This window comes from Rhinoraja longicauda, chromosome 27 (genome assembly GCF_053455715.1).
Source record: "Rhinoraja longicauda isolate Sanriku21f chromosome 27, sRhiLon1.1, whole genome shotgun sequence".
In the NCBI taxonomy this organism is placed as follows: domain Eukaryota; kingdom Metazoa; phylum Chordata; class Chondrichthyes; order Rajiformes; family Arhynchobatidae; genus Rhinoraja; species Rhinoraja longicauda.
The window spans coordinates 695,703-716,872 of record NC_135979.1 but is presented as its reverse complement, the minus strand read 5'-3'; the positions used below and the strand labels follow the sequence as shown (position 1 = coordinate 716,872).

At 43.8% G+C, this 21,170-nt stretch overlaps 1 protein-coding gene across 1 annotated transcript; it reads left to right on the top strand.

The window, feature by feature from the left end:
* The first annotated feature begins 13 nt into the window (after positions 1-13).
* iqcc (IQ motif containing C) lies at positions 14-10,687 on the top strand. Its single transcript, XM_078423395.1, has 5 exons — positions 14-58; positions 2,270-2,413; positions 6,873-7,266; positions 8,197-8,318; positions 9,221-10,687. The coding sequence occupies exons 1-5, from the start codon at positions 14-16 to the stop codon at positions 9,260-9,262; spliced, it is 747 nt and encodes a 248-aa protein (XP_078279521.1). The 3' UTR covers positions 9,263-10,687.
* Positions 10,688-21,170: the final 10,483 nt, after the last annotated feature.

Genomic DNA, 21,170 nt, shown 5'->3' with positions numbered 1-21,170 from the left:
GATACCGTTTAAAATGGCGGTGGCGGCGGCGGGGCTGCACGGAGTCTGTCGTCTGCAGGTCAGCCTGGTCACTAATCACTCATCACAGCGGCACGTCGCCAACTATCACTAAAATCATACTTACAGAACAAACCAACCCTCCACCATAACATTAAAATCACCAAATGGGTCTGAAGAAGGGTCTCGATCTGACACGTCACCCATTCCTTCTCTCCTCAGATGCTGCCTGACCCTGAGTGAGTTACTCCAGCACTTTGTGTCGACCTTCAGTGTTAACCAGCATCTGCCGTTCCTTCCTTCTCAGAATGAAACGTGTTCTGCTAATTAAGACTAAAGTATTGCTGCCTGAGCCATCGATTTTTGCTTTCTTCAAATTGCATCATAGAGTGCTGGTTTAAAACGGTTACCAAGCCTCAGTCTGAATGGAAACTCAAGAGAGGTGAAATAATAGCCCTGATTCTCTAACACGCTTATGGCCTGTTGAGCCTGTGCTGGCTTTTTGTAAAATAATTAAGCTTGTCCCTTTCCTCTGGCTCTTTCCCTGGAGCCTGTAATTTTTTGTTACCAATTACCTGTACTTCCTTTGGAAAGAGATGAGGAGGAATTTATTTCGCCAGAGGGCGATGAATCTGTGGAATTCATTCCCACAGAAGGCTGTGATAGGTTATTGATTAGTGAGGGTGTCAAGGGTTATGGGGAGAAGGGAAAGATATATCAGCCATGATTGAATGGTGGAGCAGACTTGATGGGCCAAATGGCCTAATTCTGCTCCTACAACTTATGAACTTAAGACATGTTTGAAAGATTGCATCTCTGGGAGGCCAGAGCACTATAATGTCCAAGTCCACACTGAAGCCTAGGCCTTTCCCCTGTGTAACTCCTTAACTGAGCAAAACCTGTATTAGCATGATAAGTCTGGTGTGTTTTCAAAATTGTTTTACTGCCATTAAGGTTTGAACAATCATTGAGCATCCTATTGAATGAAATAATTTGTATGTTAATACAAAAAACCCCCATCTATTATCACGATTAAATTCCATTGTGTATTTGGTGATTTTTAGCCTGCTGCGTATGGCCTTCCGATATTTAAAAAATATGTGAAATACAAAAAAAAAGTGTTTCATTTGGAAGCCGGATGAGCAAATATTTGTGGAGATGAGTAATAAAGAATATGATTTTGTTTTTGTAAAGTCAATACTTATTGAATTACTGTCAACACCAGTTAATTCCATTTATTGGTGATTATGACATGCAGTGTTGGTTAACAAAGTTGAATGTTATTTTAAATGGAAGGTAGACACAGATAAGATGGCGGCGCGCTCAGACGCAGCGGCTTTAAGCACTCCAGCTCGGTGCTGATTAGGTTTAGCTTGTTATGGATAAAGGTTTATCCTTTGTACTGTCTGCTGTGTGTGATTGCATCATCTGGACTGCTTTAATTTCGCTGTACTTTGTGTAGTGACAATAAAGGTTTTTTACATTTACATTTACATTTACAAATGTTGGAGTAACTCAGCGGGACAGGCAGCATCTCTGGAGAGAAGGAATGAGTGACGTTTCGGGTCAAGACCATTCTTCAGACTGATGTTAGGGGAGTGAGCGGGACAGATAGTTATTTTTAAATGGAGCAGATAACAGTACAGGTAGTTCTAGTTGCGTTCAAATAAATCTGTTATAGAACATTCCATTGTTTCAGTGGGGAAAAGGGGGTTAGGGGCGAGAGAGTTTGAGACTCACAATAAACAGTGTTTTTCCCCTGAAGGATATTCAAATGTAACGGTCTTTTCAATAGCTTTAAGTTTTTTAGTGACAATAGCTTTTGTCATTACAAGCTAAAAGTACTAAAGACTGTATGTTGCATTATTTAATAGAATATTGTTGTATAAGTGTCCGTAGAGGCGACTCTTTGTCAACTTCAATGGCCATATGGTTAAAGTGGCAGACTGTGTTCTTAAGCTGTTATGATGTCTGATTGCTGTGGAGAGGTGATATGGAAACATTTTTTTTCCCCATAAAACTTTTTTTTCCTTTTTTATCTGCTTGTCAATTTCCAAAGTAACTTTTAAGTCGGTAATACAAGTAGTATTCTATAATTCATCATTCACATGATATCAAATTTGTGTTATGAAAACTCGTGTTGCAGCTGAACTATCTGTATTCTGCCAAACTAACAGGGACATGGATTCATTTACACTAGGGGTGCTGGTTAACATGTATAAAATGTGTTATATACAGTTATTTCTTAAGCATTTTTGTCCTTTATTTGTAGGCTTATGTTAGAGGTTATTTGATAAGAAAAAAGTTCCGAAGTTTGCGTCAAGATTATGAAAGCATTGTGAAAGAAATTGAAGGAGGATTGGACATATTGGAATGGGATGGGAAAGAGTTGCCTAGACCCAAATTTAGGAATCAGGTATGTAATGTGTATTTGTATTTAAACCTTCCACATTATCTAAACTTTTGTTTAGTTACATTTCTACCGAAAGTGGAGTATTAATCAGAACATCAGGAAGATTTTGGAATGCTGACATTGCTTGCTGCCTAATGTAGCTGTAGCCTAATGTCGATTTAAAGAAACAATTGCAATCATTTTCAACATTTTGGAAACCTCTCCAGAGATGCAAATTTTTAGAGCTATATTGCCTTTCTACAAACTAATTCTGAATCCTATCTGAAAATAATTACCATCCTGTGAATTCAGTCAATTGATTTACAGTAGGATAGTCTTTCTAGTGGTAAATGGATGCAGATCTTCAGTTTAACCGCAAAATAATGCATAAGTAAAAATTATTAGACCGAATATTTCCCAACATCTACCTTTTTTTAAATTTTAATTTTATTTAAATTTTAACAAAACAAATACATGTATGAACTCATAGTACGCGATGGTACCTACATTATAAATTCGATTATACATTTAAATTCGATTATACCTGTATTGTTCTGTATTATCTCCCCAACCACAACCCCCCTCCCCCCACCCCCCAGTTAGAAAAAAGAGGAAAAAGGAGAAGAAGAAAGATAAAGAAATTTAAAAAGGAAAGAAAGAAAGAAAGAAGAAGGAAGGGAACCTGGAGACAAGAAGGAAACACTTCCGGCTAATTTCTTATTAAATTCTTTTTAGGGGTATCAAAACAATCCTGAAATTAAATATTTCCAATTCTTAATCCTAGTTTTAAAGTGAATGGGTTCCAAAGTTTCAAAAAGAAATCATATTTATCTCTCAGATTATAAGTAGCTTTTTCTAATGGGATACAACTACGCATTTCTGCATACCATCTTGCAATTTCCCAACATCTACCTTATGTAAAGTTCAGAAAACTTCAAAATGACAAGTGGTCTATCACAAATTCTGATGAAATTCTTCTCCAATCCAAGCAGCTTCCTGGTGAATCCCCTCTGCACTCTCTCCAGTGATACCCCATCCTTCCTATAGAGCTGCAATCTGAACATTACTCCAAGTGCAGACAAACCAATGTTTTGTCATGTGTCAACGTTACATCCCAACTTAGTAAAAGGACAAAGAAGTTAAACGAGTGAACAACAAGATGGTAGATGGAATATAGAAACATAGAAACGTAGAAAATAACATGCAGAAGGAGACCATTTGGCCCTTCGAGCCAACACCTCCATTCATTGTGATCATGGCTGATCGTCCACAATCAGTAACCTGTGCCTGCCTTCTTCCCATATCCTTTGATTCAGCTCGCTCCTAGAGCACTATCAAACATTTCCATTTCTTATGTTCCTATGAACCTAGGTGAATAATAAAAAGGAAAGAATACCGATTAATAGATCGATCCAGGTCCTAGGCATGTTCCAAATCCTGGTTAATCTGCTGATGTGGATGTAAAAGACTCAGTGTCCTGGGCTGTGCTTCCTCTTTAACCATTGTCACTCCTACCAGTTGTAGGTTATTTATCACTTTGTTCTTTATCAAACGTGATGTGCATAAATTGGCTACACTGCTCCTTGGTTTACAACTGTTGTATCCTTTGGGACGTGCAGAGGTTATGAAGGTCGCTATATTAATGCATCTTTTCTTTCAAAGACTATCTGACATCGTACCCTGCTAGAAAAGATCTTGCAAGTATTATCACAGCCATTAACTGTAGCCTTCTTCACTGACCTTCATTGTTGTGAGAACAGCTTATGTTTCTTTTAGCCAACATCAATACCAATCTTTTTCTCTTGAGAACAATCTCCTTTGAAACCAAAGAAGTACTTTTGCCTAAATCTGATTTATCTTTGCACCTGACTGGATAACATATTTCACCACGTGACTTAGCTTCAACTCTATTTGGCTGCTTCCTGCAGCAACCTCATTTAAAAGGTACTCCATTTCTCATTTGTAAGGATGGCCAATGACCTCATTCAACTCATCTGTCATCCTGTTAAGTGTGGCGCTCTGGAAATCTATTCCCTATTGTGAATTCTTGCTAAATGCATATCAAGATGCCTCCATCACCATCTTGATGTGGTTCCTTTTAAGACTGCTTGTTCCCTCTTTAAACGTTTGCACCTGTTTAGCTGCTGACCTCATCTCCATCACAAGACTTTCTAATTGCTGCACATGCTGTCCTTGCTGTCAGAATCCGGCTTTAAATCACTAACTTCACTTCTAACATTTAAAACAATAACTGATTTCACCTTGAATTTCCTACATGTTTGGTTCCTTTGCTGCAAATTCTCCACCTTTGCTTTATCTCCTTCAAATGTTTCAATTCTACCTCATCTGATTGCTACTTTACTACCCCACCATAACATATCTGCTTCATGAATTTCATTTGCTCTTCCCTTTGAAACCGCCACACTAATATCTTTATCACCCCAATTGTCCAAATAATGTTGGTAACATAGATGATGTTTCAACACGGCTACTGTAAGCGGTATTTCTATTAAGGTCTTGTATTATTGAGTACCTTTTAACAGTTCTATTGTAGCCAGAGGCTGGACAATATCCTTCCCAAGCTCCTGGGCTAATCAGTGCAGTGTGGTGCTGAGTGTCCTAGGCAGGGTGGGGGATGGGCAGCGCTGGGCCTGTGAGATGCTGCAACCAATGCATTAACTGGAAATCCATTCAAACCACTCTGAGGTGGAGATTGATTGGGTCTTACAGGAATGTTGTCTGCGAAGCAGAGAGTGCTGGATAAAATGAACACTGGTGCAGCAACTGGGGAGGGCCCAAACTGGGCCGTGTGGTGGACTGCGAAGAGCATAGTGATGGATTGCTGCAGGCGAGTGGAATAGACTGATGAAGTTTAACGTGGTGAAAGGTGAGGTGATATATTTTCGTAGGAAGAATGAGGAGAGGCAACATAGAATAAAGAATATTTCCAATTTCAAATAATACTCCTCCCCCCGTTCTCTGTCCCTTGCACACATGCCTTTCACCATCTAGACCCCCAGCACTGCTCTGCGGAGTGTCGTAGGTCCCACCAAGGGCTTCCGCTTTTGCTCTAGAATAATGCTTATTGATTAATTGAATTTAAAAAAAAAGATGAATTTATTGAATTAAACAAAAGATTTTGTATTATCTGTGTATATTGCATTTACAGGCCTGTTGAGATGTTGCAAGTAACAGTTTAATTGTTCTGTTGTCCATATATATGACAATTAAATATTCTTGCTCCTTTTCCCTCAACCGTAAGAAATCCTAGGAATGATTGGATTAACATATGATGAGCGTTTGATGGCTTTGGGCCTGTACTTGTTGGAGTTTAGAAAGATGGGGGAGGGCAGAGATAGATGGATTCTTGACTAGTACAGGTGTCAGGGGTTATGGGGAGAAGGCAGCAGAATGGGGTTAGGAGAGAGAAATAGATCAGCCATGATTCAATGGTAGAGTATACTTGATGGGCCGAATGGCCTAATTCTGCCCCTGTCACTTATGAATATATCAGCTCATCTTCCACCCCAGTGTCCCATATATCACCCTCCCCCCCGCCCCGTCTTTCCCCTTCCACCCATATTCCTACCCTTGGCTTTACGTTTCACTCTCCTTATATAATACCCTTGTGTCTCTTTTCACTTCTTCTTTAGTAACTTGTCAGTTTCTTTGTTGAACTAAATTAAGGCTCATGTTGCAATCAAAAGCCCTTGAACAATTAGTTGGGCAGAAAGACAAACTGTAAGAAAGAGGACTGCGCCTCCTTTTCAAGAGCAGCCAGCTCTTGTACGGTCGGTGCCAAAGCATCAACATGACCGCTCCACCCATCTGCCAATTACACCCATCTCCCCTCACCTGTATCCACCTATCACTTCCCAGGCATTGTCTCACCCCCACCTTTCTTTTGCAGTTTTATCTCCCCAATTCTAATCCGTCTGAAGAAGTGTCCTGACCCAAAACATCGCCTATCCATTGCCTGCACAAATGCTGCCTGACTTGCTGAGTTCCTCCAGCACTTTGTGTTTTTTATAGAGAAAAGAAATTAGCGGAGACAGGTCCCATTATTGCCAACACAAGGGACATGGATGATTTTATAATGGAGTAAAGAATGGAAGGCAACTGAGAAAGAGCCAGGAAGTGGAATAGTGAGTTACTTCTGTAGAGAGCTAGCATGGACATGATGGGAAAAATGGCCTCCTTTTGGCCATTCTATCATTCATTGGTTGTGGGAAGCACTGCATGAGTTTGATTTGATACCATTGAGCAATTATCGGATTGAATATTAGTCTTGACCCACACCATGCTGCTGCTAATGAAGCCACCATTGTACATGTGATCTGGGCAGTGACTTCAGAGCTTGTCATATTTCTTGCATAAGCAAGATGTAAAATTTGTAATTTGAAGAAATGGCAACTCCCCAGCTTTTTCTACTGACTGGTGTTTGAAAATTTATCATGACAGGATTTGTTTTCATCTTTGTCAGATTGCAGGAGTGGACAACATGCACAAAATATCTAAAACCACAACATCTGAAGCTCTCTGTCCTGAAGCTGATGAAAGTGCTGACTGTTCGCTGATGGAGAATGATGAACCAGTAAAAGATTCTTGTGAAGACAGGAATCCCTCCAACGGACAAAGTGCTCCCACGCAGCTAGATGTTCCCAGCACTCTGAGTACAGACACCAGTTCACACTGGGAGGCAGCACAGACTGAAGGTGTGAGCCCACTGTTTGAGACAGAGGAAGCATCCTGTGCAGATGGTGCTGAGAGGAAAGTCCTTGAGAGCTGCACCACAGTACTGTCAGCATGTGGTGGTATAACAGTGGAGCATGCATCTGCTGCTGCCGTCCCAAGTGAAATGCAAGACGCACAGAATGGTACGCTAATGATAAGACTCTGTTAAAGTAATAGATCAATGGTTATAAATGTTTTGAAATGTTAATTGTTTGCAAATTCTTGGAATAGCAGGGAGCAACTGCAGATGCTGGTTTACGCCGAAGACAGACACAAAAAGCTGGAGTGGGTCGAAACATATAAGATTATTAAGGGGTTGGACACGTTAGAGGTAGGGAACATGTTCCCAATGTTGGGGGAGTCCAGAACCAGGGGCCACAGTTTAAGAATAAGGGGTAGGCCATTTAGAACGGAGATGAGGAAAAACGTTTTCAGTCAGAGTTGTAAATCTGTGGAATTCTCTGCCTCAGAAGGCAGTGGAGGCCAAGTCTCTGAATGCATTCAAGAGAGAGAGCTAGATAGAGCTCAAGGATAGCCGAGTCAGGGGGTATGGGGAGAAGGCAGGAACGGGGTACTGATTGAGAATGATCAGCCATGATCACATTGAATGGTGGTGCTGGCTCGAAGGGACGAATGGCCTACACCTGCACCTATTGTCTATTGGGTCAGACAGCATCTCTGGAGGAAAGGAATAGGTGATGTTTCGGGTCGAGACCCTTTTTCAGATTAAGGGTAGTTTTTTTGCTTCAGGAATTTTGAAACTAATGAGAGGGAAGTTGTATATTTTGCTGAGGTGACAGGAAAAGAAAACTATTCTGCAGATAGGTGATCAAATGTTTTTAATACATTCTGATTTAAATCAGATCAAAAGTCCCAAGGATGTATTCTGCTATAAAGTCATTTTAATTTTTGTGCCTTGTTGCAGATTCAACCATACTACCTTTCAAAAATGAGAGTATATTTAAAAATAGGATCAAACCTATCTTCCTAACTTTAAAAATTGTTTGTGATTGGTATAAGAATAAGGTTCAGAAAAGATTAATTCTGAGGAATGTTGATGTTTGATTCCACAGAACCCCTGTATAAATTGCAAAGGAAAGAGATGCCCGCGGCTTATGAGGATCTTCAGAACTACAGAAGCAACCTTGCGATGGAACTCCTGTGGCTGCAACAGGCCATTGCCAGCCGCAAAAATGTGAGTAATAAATTGATACGAGATTGAGAGTGCACCCAATCAATATTTGTATTGGTATTTGAAAACGATGCTGAATAAGCTTGGGACTACGTATCTAGCAATGGAATTAGAGTAGGGGAACCAAGAACCAGGTGAAATAGGTTTACGGTGAAAGGGGAAAATTTTAATAGGAACCTGACCGGCAATATTTTCACTCAGAGGATGGTGGGTATATCGAAGGAGCTCTTTCTCCCACATCACAAAAGCGTGCAGTTTTGCAAGTTAACTGGCCCTGAAATAAATTGCCCTGAGTGTACAGATGAATGATAGAGTCAGGGAGATTTTTATGGAAATATGGGGAGGAGAGACTGCAGGAAAACATTGATTGTGGGATAGTATTGCTCTGTGAGCCAGCATAGACTTGATGTGCCGGGTGGCCCCTATGTCACAAGGAAGCACGGTATAAAAATATACACTCTACTCTTTACCGCAAGGATAGCATTTACATGGGAACGCCACTACCTACAGGTTCCCCACCAAGTGCTGCAGCAAACTGACTTGGAAATATATTGTCAGTGCTAGGTCTAAACTCCCAAAGAACAGCACCATCACTAGATCTCTTACCAGTACCTTCGCAAGGGCAGTTAGAGATGGACAATACTGATATGTGATGATTCAGGACAGAAACAACATTCCAAAATGTTGTCTGTCCATTCCCTCCACAGATGCTGCCCGACTCACTGGGTTCCTCCAGGACTTTTTGTTTTGATGAAGATTCCAGCATCTACAGTTTCTTGTGTCTCGACTCCACCATTTTATTTGGTTATCCTATTTTGCAATAATGCTTATAATTTAGAGGTGCTGGTTAAATTGGAACTATTTTGTTTGAAAACCAAGTCACTTGACCTTATTTTCCTTACCAGTATCTGATACTGAAGCAAAGGCTGGGAGCTCCAGAACGATGATGCGGTTTCAGAGTTGGAAGCACTGCAAGAACCGTAAGAAACAAAGTTGAACATAAACCACTTCTTGCTGTTAAATCAAAAATGAACAAGCAATGTCAGTAGTGATGGTGTGGAACAGACTTGCCGGCCATGAACCCTGCAGCACAGTGCTTGCTGGAAGCCTGTACCACAAATGGAAAGGTTTAAAGAATGTTATTGTCCTTAATGCGCCTTTGAAGCCACGGTCCTATTTTGTAGCGCTCCTGTGTTACAGTCGTCTGTTTCATGATCATGGATCTTTACTAATCCTGTTAAACTCCCAGCCATAATTTAACACGTTAGAAAATTATCCTCCCTTTAATCTAATATGCCTGTTGTCTTGTAGCTGGTTTCATGGTCAGTGGACTAGAGCACCTATCACTGATCTTGGCATCCATCCACATAGCTGCTTCCAGCTCCACCATTCATCAGTTTGTGTGGAGTGCCCTCTGTTAACATGGTTTAGTTTACAGAGGACATACCTACCAACGGTTAAGATTTTGCTCCCTCTACACAGGGATTCTGGAGTGTGTGAGTCTGTACCACATGTACATGGAGTGTGTGAGTCTGTGTACCACGTGTATATGGAGTGTGTGAGTCTATGTACCACATGTACATGGAGTGTGTGAGTCTGTACCACGTGTACATGGAGTGTGTGAGTCTGTGTTCTGCGTGTACATGGAGTGTGAGTCTGTGTACCACGTGTATATGGAGTGTGTGAGTCTGTGTACCACGTGTATATGGAGTGTGTGAGTCTGTGTACCACGTGTATATGGAGTGTGTGAGTCTGTGTACCACGTGTATATGGAGTGTGTGAGTCTGTGTACCACGTGTATATGGAGTGTGTGAGGTTGCAGCCCCTGTTCCAATATCTAAAGGGGCTGCTCCTTGCCTTTTGGCTGCACTTCTCACTCACCATCCTCATCTTTGGACATCCTGTGCGTAGGGCCGAAGATGTCCTGGTTGGGTTGCTCCTGGGCCTGGCCAAGCTGGTCATCCACGAGTCACGGCGCCAGGCAGAAGAGGGCTCTGCCCGAGCCAGCTGCCTACCCCTTTTCCAGGGTTACATCCGCGCCCGGGTGGTGTTGGAGAGGGACTACACGCTGTCCACGGGCACCCTGGAGGATTTCCGGGACCGCTGGGCACCGCGGGGGATTGGATGTATCCTGGATGGGGATTGTAATATAATTGTATAATAGTTTCATTTGGTATATTTGTTTGTATAGTATTCTGGTGGTGGGTTATGTTTTGTCTCATTGTATTGTAAATATTGTTTTTAAATAAGTGAGTACAATTTTTGATAATAATAAAAAAATAAAAAACGGTTAAGATGTTGCCTGTGTATTTCTAAGACTTGTATCTTGCTCAGACTAGATGTGGAGTGTCAAGCTTAATAACACTAATTGAGAAGGGGAGGGGGGGAAGGGGTTGTGAGTGGTGGGATGACTTTACCCAGTGGTTTTTTTGTACACAAAAGGTTACAGTAGGCCTCTCATTCCTTGCTGTTGGTGTCAATGCTGGATCGCCATCCCATAAGCGGTTTTGGGTTTTTTTTATTTTAAGGGCCTGGCTGACTAATTTAAGTCTGAAGAAGGGTCTCGACCCAAAACGTCACCCATTCCTTCTCTCCCGAGATGCTGCCTGACCTGCTGAGTTACTCCAGCATTTTGTGAATAAATATCTTCGATTTGTACCAGCATCTGCAGTTATCTTCTTATATTGACTAATTTAATTAATACATTTTATTTTTTAAATTTAGTCATCTTTTTGTAATATTAAAAATTCTAAAACCTTGACAATCTACATTTTTAACTTTTTAGAGGTGCCAGTTTGCCGTTACAAAAAATACTGAATTTAGCAGAGATTTTTCTATAAAATATGTGCCTGGATTTCTTTAGTCAGGTCCTGGTTGCTTGCTGGGATGACTGCATGGAATAGAAACAAGATATTTCCCAAAGGAAATAAAAGGATCAAGTGCCTGTTGTGCTTAGTTCTCCACACTTTAAAAAGCATAACCCTGAGCATAAGCCTGGAATGAGCTGTTCTTACGCAAGTCCTTAAATAAGGACCATAAATCAAAATAAATTGTGTGTTGTTTTTTTAGAATACTGTAGAATGGCCTCTGTTGTTGTTAATTTGTATATTTCCTGTACCACTACTCTGTTACAGAATCTTCCTGCTGTGCACGAGAAAAATTCATAAAAGTATATTTTTACATTAAATTTAAAGTCATTTTCTTTCTTCTGTTTGCACCCCTCACCTGCATGTTTTATGAGCAGCAATAATCTCGATCTCCATTCCTCAAGCACAATTCTTTAAAAAATAATAAAGAATTTCAGTGTTCCCAGTTGTCAAACCTCAGTTGAGATTGGTAATAACATTTTGATCACTATTGGATTGCCAGAAGCACCATCAAAATATTTCATCTCATGGCATTAATCTTATAAGCTTGTCTGTACAGGCTGCAAAATTATTAGTGCAGAAGATACAAAAGCCTGAAAGCATAGGCCACCAGATTCAGGAACAGATACAGGAGCACGGCTGTTAGACTACTGAACACCCTCCCATAAGCGTGGCTGTCATCCCAATCTTCCAACCTACCTCACTGCAGACCTTGCACTTTTTGTATCTACACTGTCTCTAACTACAATGCTATAACACTATATTCTGCACTCTGGTATTTTTCACCATGTTGTACTTGTCTATGGCTTGATTGTACCTGGGATTTGACTGGATAGGACGCAAACAAAGCTTTTCCCCATGTCTCGGTACACATGACAATAAGAAACCACTCGTGTAACATTAGGCTGAAAGCCCAAGTACAAACGTCCAGGGTTGCCTCTCTTGGTTGATGCCCATGGACATCGAGTCAAGAGTGTCTGATTGCCAGATGTACCGACAGCGGGACAACTTAATTCTTATTTGCTGCAGCTTTACAGGCTCGTTAACATAATATCTGATTTGATTGGATATCTCGCAAAATAAAACTTTTCACTGTACCTCAGTACATATGACAAGAATAAACCTAATGTTACACAAATAAGTAATAATAATACAATAAATTAATAAATCATTAAATTTTCAACCATTGCTAACCATGAACAGAGAACCATACAACACAGGAACGGGCCTTTTAGCCCACATTGTCCATGCTGAGCATGATGTCAAGTTAAACTAATATCCTCTGCCTGCACGTTCATAAGTGATAGGAGCAGAATTAGACCATTCAGCCCATTGAGTCTACTCCGCCATTCAATCACGGCTTATCTATCTTTCCCTCTCAACCTCATCCTCCTGCCTTCTCCCCATAACACTTGATCCAAATCCCTCCATTCCCTGCATATCCATGTGCCTATCTAAAGCCTCTTAAACACCACTATCATATCTATTAACACCACCACCCCTGGCAGTGCGTTCCAGGCACCCACCACTATTCTGTGTGTCACAAACTTGTCCTGCACATCTCCTTTAAACTTTGCCCCTCTCAGCTTAAAGCTCTGCCCTCTAGTCTTTGACATTCCCACCCTGGGGAAAAGGGTTCTGACCGTCTGAAAAGTAATAATTTGAGGTTGGGTGGAAGATGGCTCTTTTGGAAATTTGAGTATATTTTATCCATTTATTGTGTGGTTGAATATCACGAGGTCTGGTTTAGAATAATCAGTTAACTTTCAATTACCGCTGCCCATTAGAAATCCCCACAGCCTTGGGTGGTTATCCACCAGGGGGCATAAAGAGACCTTGTTTAGATTTGCACCACAATATATAATTATGTTCAGATTATTCCAGGTGTTAATTGCTCTTCTTATACACTCTTAAAAACACATTTTTAGGCCTATTTGTAAAAATTCTGACCAGCAATTTGAAAATAATAGACACAGGAAACTGCGGCTGTTGGAATCTTGAGCAAAACACAAAGTGCTGGAGGAACTCAGCGGGTCAGGCAGCATCTGTGGAGAGAATGGACAGATGACGTTTAGGGTTCGGACTCTTCTTCAGACTGATGGAGTAGGGGGGAAGAATGCTGTGAAAGAGAGATGGGGCAAAGCTTGGCAAGTAATAGGTGGATGCAGGTGAGGGGGGGGGGGGGCAGATTAGTTGAAATCAATCAGTGAGGAGAACTTTCAAAGAATCCCTGTGAGTGTCAAGACTGGGATTTCCAACACGATGCTCTTGTCCTGTGTCCACTGGCTCCGCTGTGGCTTAGAGAATCCAAACACATTACCACCATGGACTATTTCTAGATTTGGCCTACAACATGTTAAAGCTGACTCTGGTTGGGACCCAAGGCATCAAGCAGAACTACTGAAAATAGTGATAGGCAGCTGGAGTCACAGAGCTGGACAGCACGGAAACAGGCCCTTCAGCCCGCCTTGTGCATGCCAATCCGGTTGACACAGTGGGCTAATCCTATTGGCCTGCATTTGCCCATATCTCTAAACCCCTCCTATCCTAACATCTGTCCAAACATCTTTTAATTGTATCTACTTCTATATCTTCCTCTGGCAACTCACATACAAAACAAAAACTGTACAAAACTCCAAAAACATTCTCAATACTCTCCTCGAGGTATGTCTACTCAATACATTCAATATTGCTAGTGTTATACCTAGTAGTGTTAGCACCTCTCTCTTTCCTTGAACAAAAGACCCTCACCTCTCATGTGCCTCTCCCCGGGGTGATATCCTGTCCCTTGTTTGATGGGCGTCCCCACCGGACTCTGCCCCCCAATGTCCAGCAGCGGAAGGACCCTAGACTGTGGTCCTCCCACAGAGCCTTGGCGTTGGCTGCACCAAGCTTCAGTGCGTTGCTCAGCACGTACTCCTGCAGTCTGCAGCGGGCCAGTCAGCAACATTCCCCGACGGACAGCTCGCTCCGCTGGGAGGTCAACATTGAGAGCAAATTCAGTAGAGAACTCAAGTTGATTTTACAATTGTCCTGCAAATATGTCCATCACTGTTGAAGTAACAAAGAAGCCAGAAGCACAAATGTCATTCCTAAGAGTTCAACATGCCAAAACAAGGTGCTTGCTTCCCAATGGAGCTGTGGGAATCAATGGTGACACACAGACAGAGAGATCACAAGCAGCAAACTGACTGAAGTGAAGATAAGTGAAGTCTTTAAAGAATCGCCAGGTGATTTCTCAATCACCTGTTAATCAGACTTAATTATTTCCCAATTTAGAGTGCACAAGATGTAAACACTAAACATAAAAGTCCATCTTTCCCCCACATGTGTGAAGTTGCTCCTTTTGCTATTTGCAAACCTATTGTACTGGTCAAACATCATTCATCTGATTAATTTAGAACAGACACTGTGACAACAAAAGCCTTTTGAAACTCCTGGCCGTCTACAAAATACTCCACACAATATCCACAAGCAGTATTCCCCGTACATTACAACTTGCATTTCTGTATTGCAGTTTACGTAGCTTCTTGGTATTGTAAACACATTCGTGCCAACTGTGGCAGTATGACTACAGTTGTAATAGATGTAGCAGTCAATTTTCACACACTAACCTCCCATAAATAACCATGTAATAATGACAGGATAAACTGCTTTTTAGTGGTTTATTGATGGATAAACATTGGCCAGGACACTGGTGCAGGTTCCAGCTGCCTGTGTTCCAGCTCCAATTCGAAGCTTCTGCTTTGGATGTGAAGTGCTCTGGACCAGGTTAATATCTGGAGAAGTGGGAGGAACTCAACAGGTCAGGCAGCATCTGTGGAGGGAATGAGCAGAACTACCCCCCTCCTCTCTTTTACAGCTTTCTCCCCCCTACTCATCAGTCTGAAGAATTGTCCCGACCCAAAACATCATCTGTCCGTTCCCTCCACAGATCTGCCGCCTGACCCACTGAGTTACTCCAGCTCTTTGTGTCTATCTTCGGTATAGACCAGCACCTGTAGTTCCCTTCTACACATGTTTTTAGACCTGTTATACTGCTCAAGTATGAATTGTATTGTTCCTTATCGGGCCATCTACATACTAAAATTCTCGTTTGTTTGTTCCTGAACTGCAGCCAAAACGGTACACGATAGCGCGACAATTTTAGGCCCACCTTACTCACCGTCGTCCCTTTGATGCTAATGGAAGAGGTTTCATTGAAATCTGTGTTATATTTTTAAAGTTATTCACATTTTAAAGCTTTCATCTATCTCCTAGGGAGGAAGGGAGGGAGGGGGGGGAGGAGGAGGGAGGATAGGGGGGTTAAGGGGGATGGAGTAGAGGGGAAGGGATGGGTGGGAGGACAGGGGGAGGGGAGAGGGGTGGAGGGAGGGAGAGAGGAGGAGGGTGGAGGGAGGGGAGAGGGGTGGAGGGAGGGAGAGGGGAGGAGGGTGGAGGGAGGGGAGAGGAGTGGAGGGAGGGAGAGGGGAGGAGGGTGGAGGGAGGGGAGAAGGAGGGAGGGAGGAAAGGGGGAGGAGGGTGGATATGCGGGGTTGAGTGGGAAGGAGGGTGGATATGCGGGGTTGAGTGGGAAGGAGTGGGGGATGGGGAAGGGGGAAGTGAGTGGAGGGGGGAGGGAGGGAGGGGGGAGGAGGGAGGGGGGAGGGGGGGGGGAGAGGGTGCTGCACCAATGCAGGAGAGGTTTGGGCCCAACGGGTCCACTTGGTCTAGTATGACAATAAAACACTCTTGACTCTTGACTATAAATGCTGGAATCTGGAGTCTAAGACAGGGTCCATCCCTCCTTCTCCACAGATGCTCCCTGACCTGTTGAGTTCCTCCAGCACTTTGTTTTTTTTGCTCCAGATTCCAGCATCTGCAGTTTCTGGTGTCTTTAGAAGAGAAATAGTTTCATGACATTGACAACTATTGTAGATGCAAAGAACTGCAGATGCTGGAATCTTAAGCAAAAAAAACAAAGTGCTGGAGGAACTCAACAGATTGCAGCATCTGCAGTTTCTTGTGTGTCTCTCTGCTTTCCTCTTGCCTTGGTCATGCCTGGATTAGCTGATGCAAATATTCAACTCAACCCCAGTAAACAACCAATATCATCACCACCCTGGCCACATTCTCATCTCGCTGCTACCATCGGGAAGAGGGTACAGGAGCCTGAAATCCTTGACCTCCAGGTTCAAGAACAGCTTCTTCCCAACAACCACCAGGCTGTTGAACGCTGCACAACACTGACCTCAGCAACAGTGATCTAACACGGACTGTGGCTGTGGTTCCACTACGGACTTCAGCTTTTACACTGTTACGGTCACCTAACATTGCTGATGATGTTTTGTATTATTGACTATTGTATGTTTATCTGTGTGTTAGTGTTAATGGGCCTGTAAATCTGCAGCAAGTAAGAATTTAAGTGTTCTGTTGCTGGTACGTATGACAATTACACACTCTCCACTCTCGTAAGCCATGCAATTGTGCAACTCCAGGGAAATAATCCCAAGATCTCATTTCTTGAGGCTGTTTGTTATCATTCCAACTTAGCACCATTCAATGTCTCTGAACATACAGGACTTGATTTAGATAATAAATGCGCCTGTTGGAAACCGAAGCCATTTGTAACTGTTCCCGCACCCACAGGGGGGCAGTGCTAAAGCAGATTCAACCCCAGGCTCTCAAAGTGTGAGGTTATCACTATTTTATTATTAAAAGATGGAGTGATTTTCAGAGCGCATTAAGATGCATCAGGCATCTGTGGCGGATTACCCTGGTCCTCTCTGCAGCTTGAGCCCCTTACCGCCAGAGGCCCAGTCTGAGCCCCGTACCGGCCAGATGCCCAGTCTGAGCCCTGTACCGCCAGAGGCCCAGTCTGAGACCCATACCGCCAGAGGCCCAGTCTGAGCCCCGTACCGCCAGAGGCCCAGTCTGAGCCCCTACCGACAGGCCCAGTCTGAGCCCCGTACTGGCCAGAGGCCCAGTCTGAGCCCCTACCGACAGGACCAGTCTGAGCCCCATACCGCCAGAGGCCCAGTCTGAGCCCCGTACCGGCCAGAGGCCCAGTCTGAGCCCCGTACCGGCCAGAGGCCCAGTCTGAGCCCCATACCGCCAGAGGCCCAGTCTGAGCCCCGTACCGGCCAGAGGCCCAGTCTGAGCCCCATACCGCCAGAGGCCCAGTCTGAGCCCCGTACCGGCCAGAGGCCCAGTCTGAGCCCCGTACCGCCAGAGGCCCAGTCTGAGCCCCTACCGACAGGCCCAGTCTGAGCCCCGTACCGGCCAGAGGCCCAGTCTGAGCCCTGTACCGCCAGAGGACCAGTCTGAGCCCCGTACCGCCAGAGGCCCAGTCTGAGCCCTGTACCGGCCAGAGGCCCAGTCTGAGCCCCGTACCGCCAGAGGCCCAGTCTGAGCCACGGTGCCAGGCGGTCAGTATTTCATGTCCAGTTTAGTTTATCTTATTGTCACGTTTACCGAGGTACAGTGAAAAGCTTTTTTGTTGCGTGCTATCCAGTCAGCGAATAATACATGATTACTATCTAAGTCCACAGTGTATATATACAGGATAAAGGGAATAATGTGTAGTGCAAGATAAAGTCCGATTAGAGATAGTCCAAGGATCTCTAATGAGGTAGATGGTAGGTCAGGACTGCTCTATAGTTGTAGGTAAGATGGCCCAGTAGCCTGATGACAATCTCCTCACAATCAGGGGCTTCAGAGGCTAATGAGATTGCTGATGGACTTATCCTTTATATATTTTACCTAACCATGAGGCTTTCATCCCTGAAGCCCCTGGAGCATCCTAGATCAAAGAAACAGGCCCTTCGGCCCACATGATGAATGCTAACCCAGTTGCCTGCACTTGGCCCATATGTCTCATTTGGCCCATATCCCTCTAAACCCTTCCTATCCATATATCTGCGCAAGTGTCTTTTAAAAGACGTAATTATATCCACTTCTGTAGCTTCCTCTGCCATCCAGTTCTAGATTCGGACTACACTCTGAGTGAAAGAGTTGGGGGAGGGGGGGTGGGGGTGACAAGGGGCAGGGAAATCAGCCTTCAATCCTGCATGCAGCCACTGGACTGCTCCAGCCTGCACCAGTGCATGGAGGGACAGGGACACAGGAGACAAAGCACAGAGTATCTGATGCAGAACCCACCACCACCACCACCACCACCATGCCAGGCTTGTGTTCAAAACCTCTCAGGGGAGCTGAATATTTGCACTTTATTGATGATTGAGTTGATTCCTGCATTAGATTTATAAAGGATTTAGGTTTGCATTTAAACTGTAGTCTACTAATTAAAAATAAACCCACACGTAAAGCTTGCAGTTTAAAGCTATCTTATCAGCCATAGGAAGAATAATTTCCTTTCAGGTTTCCTCTATTATTTGCCTGAATGTACTGTTTTGAGACTGTTTCGAGATAACCTTAGGAAAACGCAGGCAGCAGTCTATGTTACAAGCACCAGTGATATGCCTGAATTGGAGAGAGCTTAATGATATCACGTGAGTTTGGGAGAGAATTATCCATAACCGATCATCTATAAAGCGTAGGGGGGGAGGAGAGTGTAATTAAACGCAGCTCAAAGCTGTCTCCTTATGTGTACACACTTGTTATGAATAAATTGTGGAGATGATTGTGATGTTTTACAATGCAGAATTCATTAAGTGAAAGAGAGCAGCGCGGAGGGTGGGAGCTACACCCTGCCACAGCTCCAGCCATCTTGTGCACCCAGTGAGGGTAATTATTCACCGTGCCTTTGGCTCCCTCTCATCTCTCAATGGTCACATTTACAGCTCCAGCCTTTGCTCGCAGCTGACGGGGGCACGTTGGTCCACAAAGGCCTCGGTCAGAATAAATATCGCTGGAGGTGAAAGAGGTGTGGTTGGGAAACAGTCTGTATGACAAAGGAGTCACTTCACTGCTCCGAGGGTCACCGAGGACCTCTCGCTGTTCGAGTGTTAGGCATGTGATACACAGCATCGCCGCGCTGCACTAATGATTGTTCCAAGCAAGAATTTTCAAGCTGTGAGGCTGAGATTTAGAGGCGAAAGACTATTAACTTCTTTACACTGTTTTAATATTATTCCACGTCACTTGGACGGTGGTGGTGTGTGGGATAGGGGATGCTTGTTAATCTACCAGACATGTCTACTCCAGTTTAGACTGGAATTTATGTAGATTTAGGCTTCTCAAGTGGATTTCAACAATAAGGCCCCGTGACTGGGGACCATTTTGGAACCCAATTACTTATTTTTAGACACCATTACTCGCTTTTTCCATAACACTCACCGCCAGGATTTTTAGATTAGTTTGCCGTCGTTTAAAATAGAAGATTGTTAATTCATTCAAATCATGAGACAAGAGCGTTTAATTGTCATATTCACCGACAACAGAACAATGATAGTATTACTTGCTGCAGCTTAACAGGCCCATAAACGCAAAAAACACAACTGATAATGTAAAATAATCAAAAACGCAATTAATTAATAAGCGTAATACTCGGTAACCCATAACAGTGCAAAAGCTGGATTTTGTAACGCAACCATTCAAGATTCAAGAGTCTGGTGGTTGTTGGGAAGGAGCTGTTCTTGAACCTGGAGGTCACGGTTTTCAGGCTCCTGTATCTTCTTCCCGATGGTAGCAGTGAGATGAGAGCGTGGCCAGGGTGGTGTGGGTCAGTGAGAGTGTGGCCAGGGTGGTGTGGGTCAGTGAGAGTGTGGCCAGGGTGGTGTGGGTCAGTGAGAGTGTGGCCAGGGTGGTGTGGGTCAGTGAGAGTGTGGCCAGGGTGGTGTGGGTCTCTGATGATGCTGGCTACATTTTAGAGGCAGCGCCTCCTGTAGATCCCTTCGATGGTGGGGAGGTCAGTACCCGTGATGGACCAGGCAGTGTCCGCCACTCTCTCTAGTCTGCAATATCTGTCTATCCTACACACTGTGTCTATTATCTATCTTTTATATGTGTATAAAATCATTCATGTGGAGCAGGATAACATCATAATTCACTTGAAAGCAGATGTTTTTATTACCGGGAAAAGAGCAATAAATTTCCAGTGGCCGTGTAACTCCTGTTGGTCCCTACACACTTTGCTCCATTGTGCAGCTTCACCAACATGTCAAAGACTGAGTGACCTGGGGTGGCGTTTCAAAGAAACACACATTTAATGACAATAGCAATTTGTTCCCATTGTTCATCAAAAGCCTGTAGTGTCCATCGGGAGAATTGTACGCAGACGCAAGAGACTGCAGATGCTGGAGCAAAAAGCAAAGTGCTGGAGGAACTCAGCGGGTCGGGCAGCATCTATGAAAGGAATGGACAGACGATGTTTCGGATCAGGACCCTTCTTCAGACTGACGTGGTCATTGCTCCATTCGCTCTACAGATAGAACTCAAGGCGCTGGAGTAACTCAGCGGGTCAGGCAGCATCTGTGGAGAACATGGATAGGTGACGTTTCACAGAGTGCTGGAGTAACTCAGCGGGTCAGGCAGCATCTGTGGAGAACATGGATAGGTGACGTTTCACAGAGTGCTGGAGTAACTCAGCGGATCAGGCAGCATCTGTGGAGAACATGGATAGATTGTGTTTTGGGTCGGGACCCTTCTTCAAATGATTGTAGGGGTGGGGGGAGGGGAAAGAAAATTGGAAGAGGTGAGGCAGGATAGAGCGTGGCTCTGATTAGTGCGGGTGTCGGGGGTTCTGGGGAGAAGGCAGGAGAATGGGGTTAAGAGGGAGAGATAGATCAGCTTTGATTGAATGACGGAGTAGACGATGGGCTGAAAGGCCTAATTCTGTTCCTATCACTTCTGACCTTATATTCCAAGTTCTGGACAGGGTTAGGATTAGAGGTGAACACCCCACCTCTGACCCCGGGGCAATTGGGGCAATGTCATTCCTGAGCAAGTGGACTACATAAGAGAAGTGCCAGGAAATATCTGTGTGAATATGAACTGGGACTTATTGACTGGAGAAGCACTGATGATGAGAAGGGAAGGGTGGTACGGC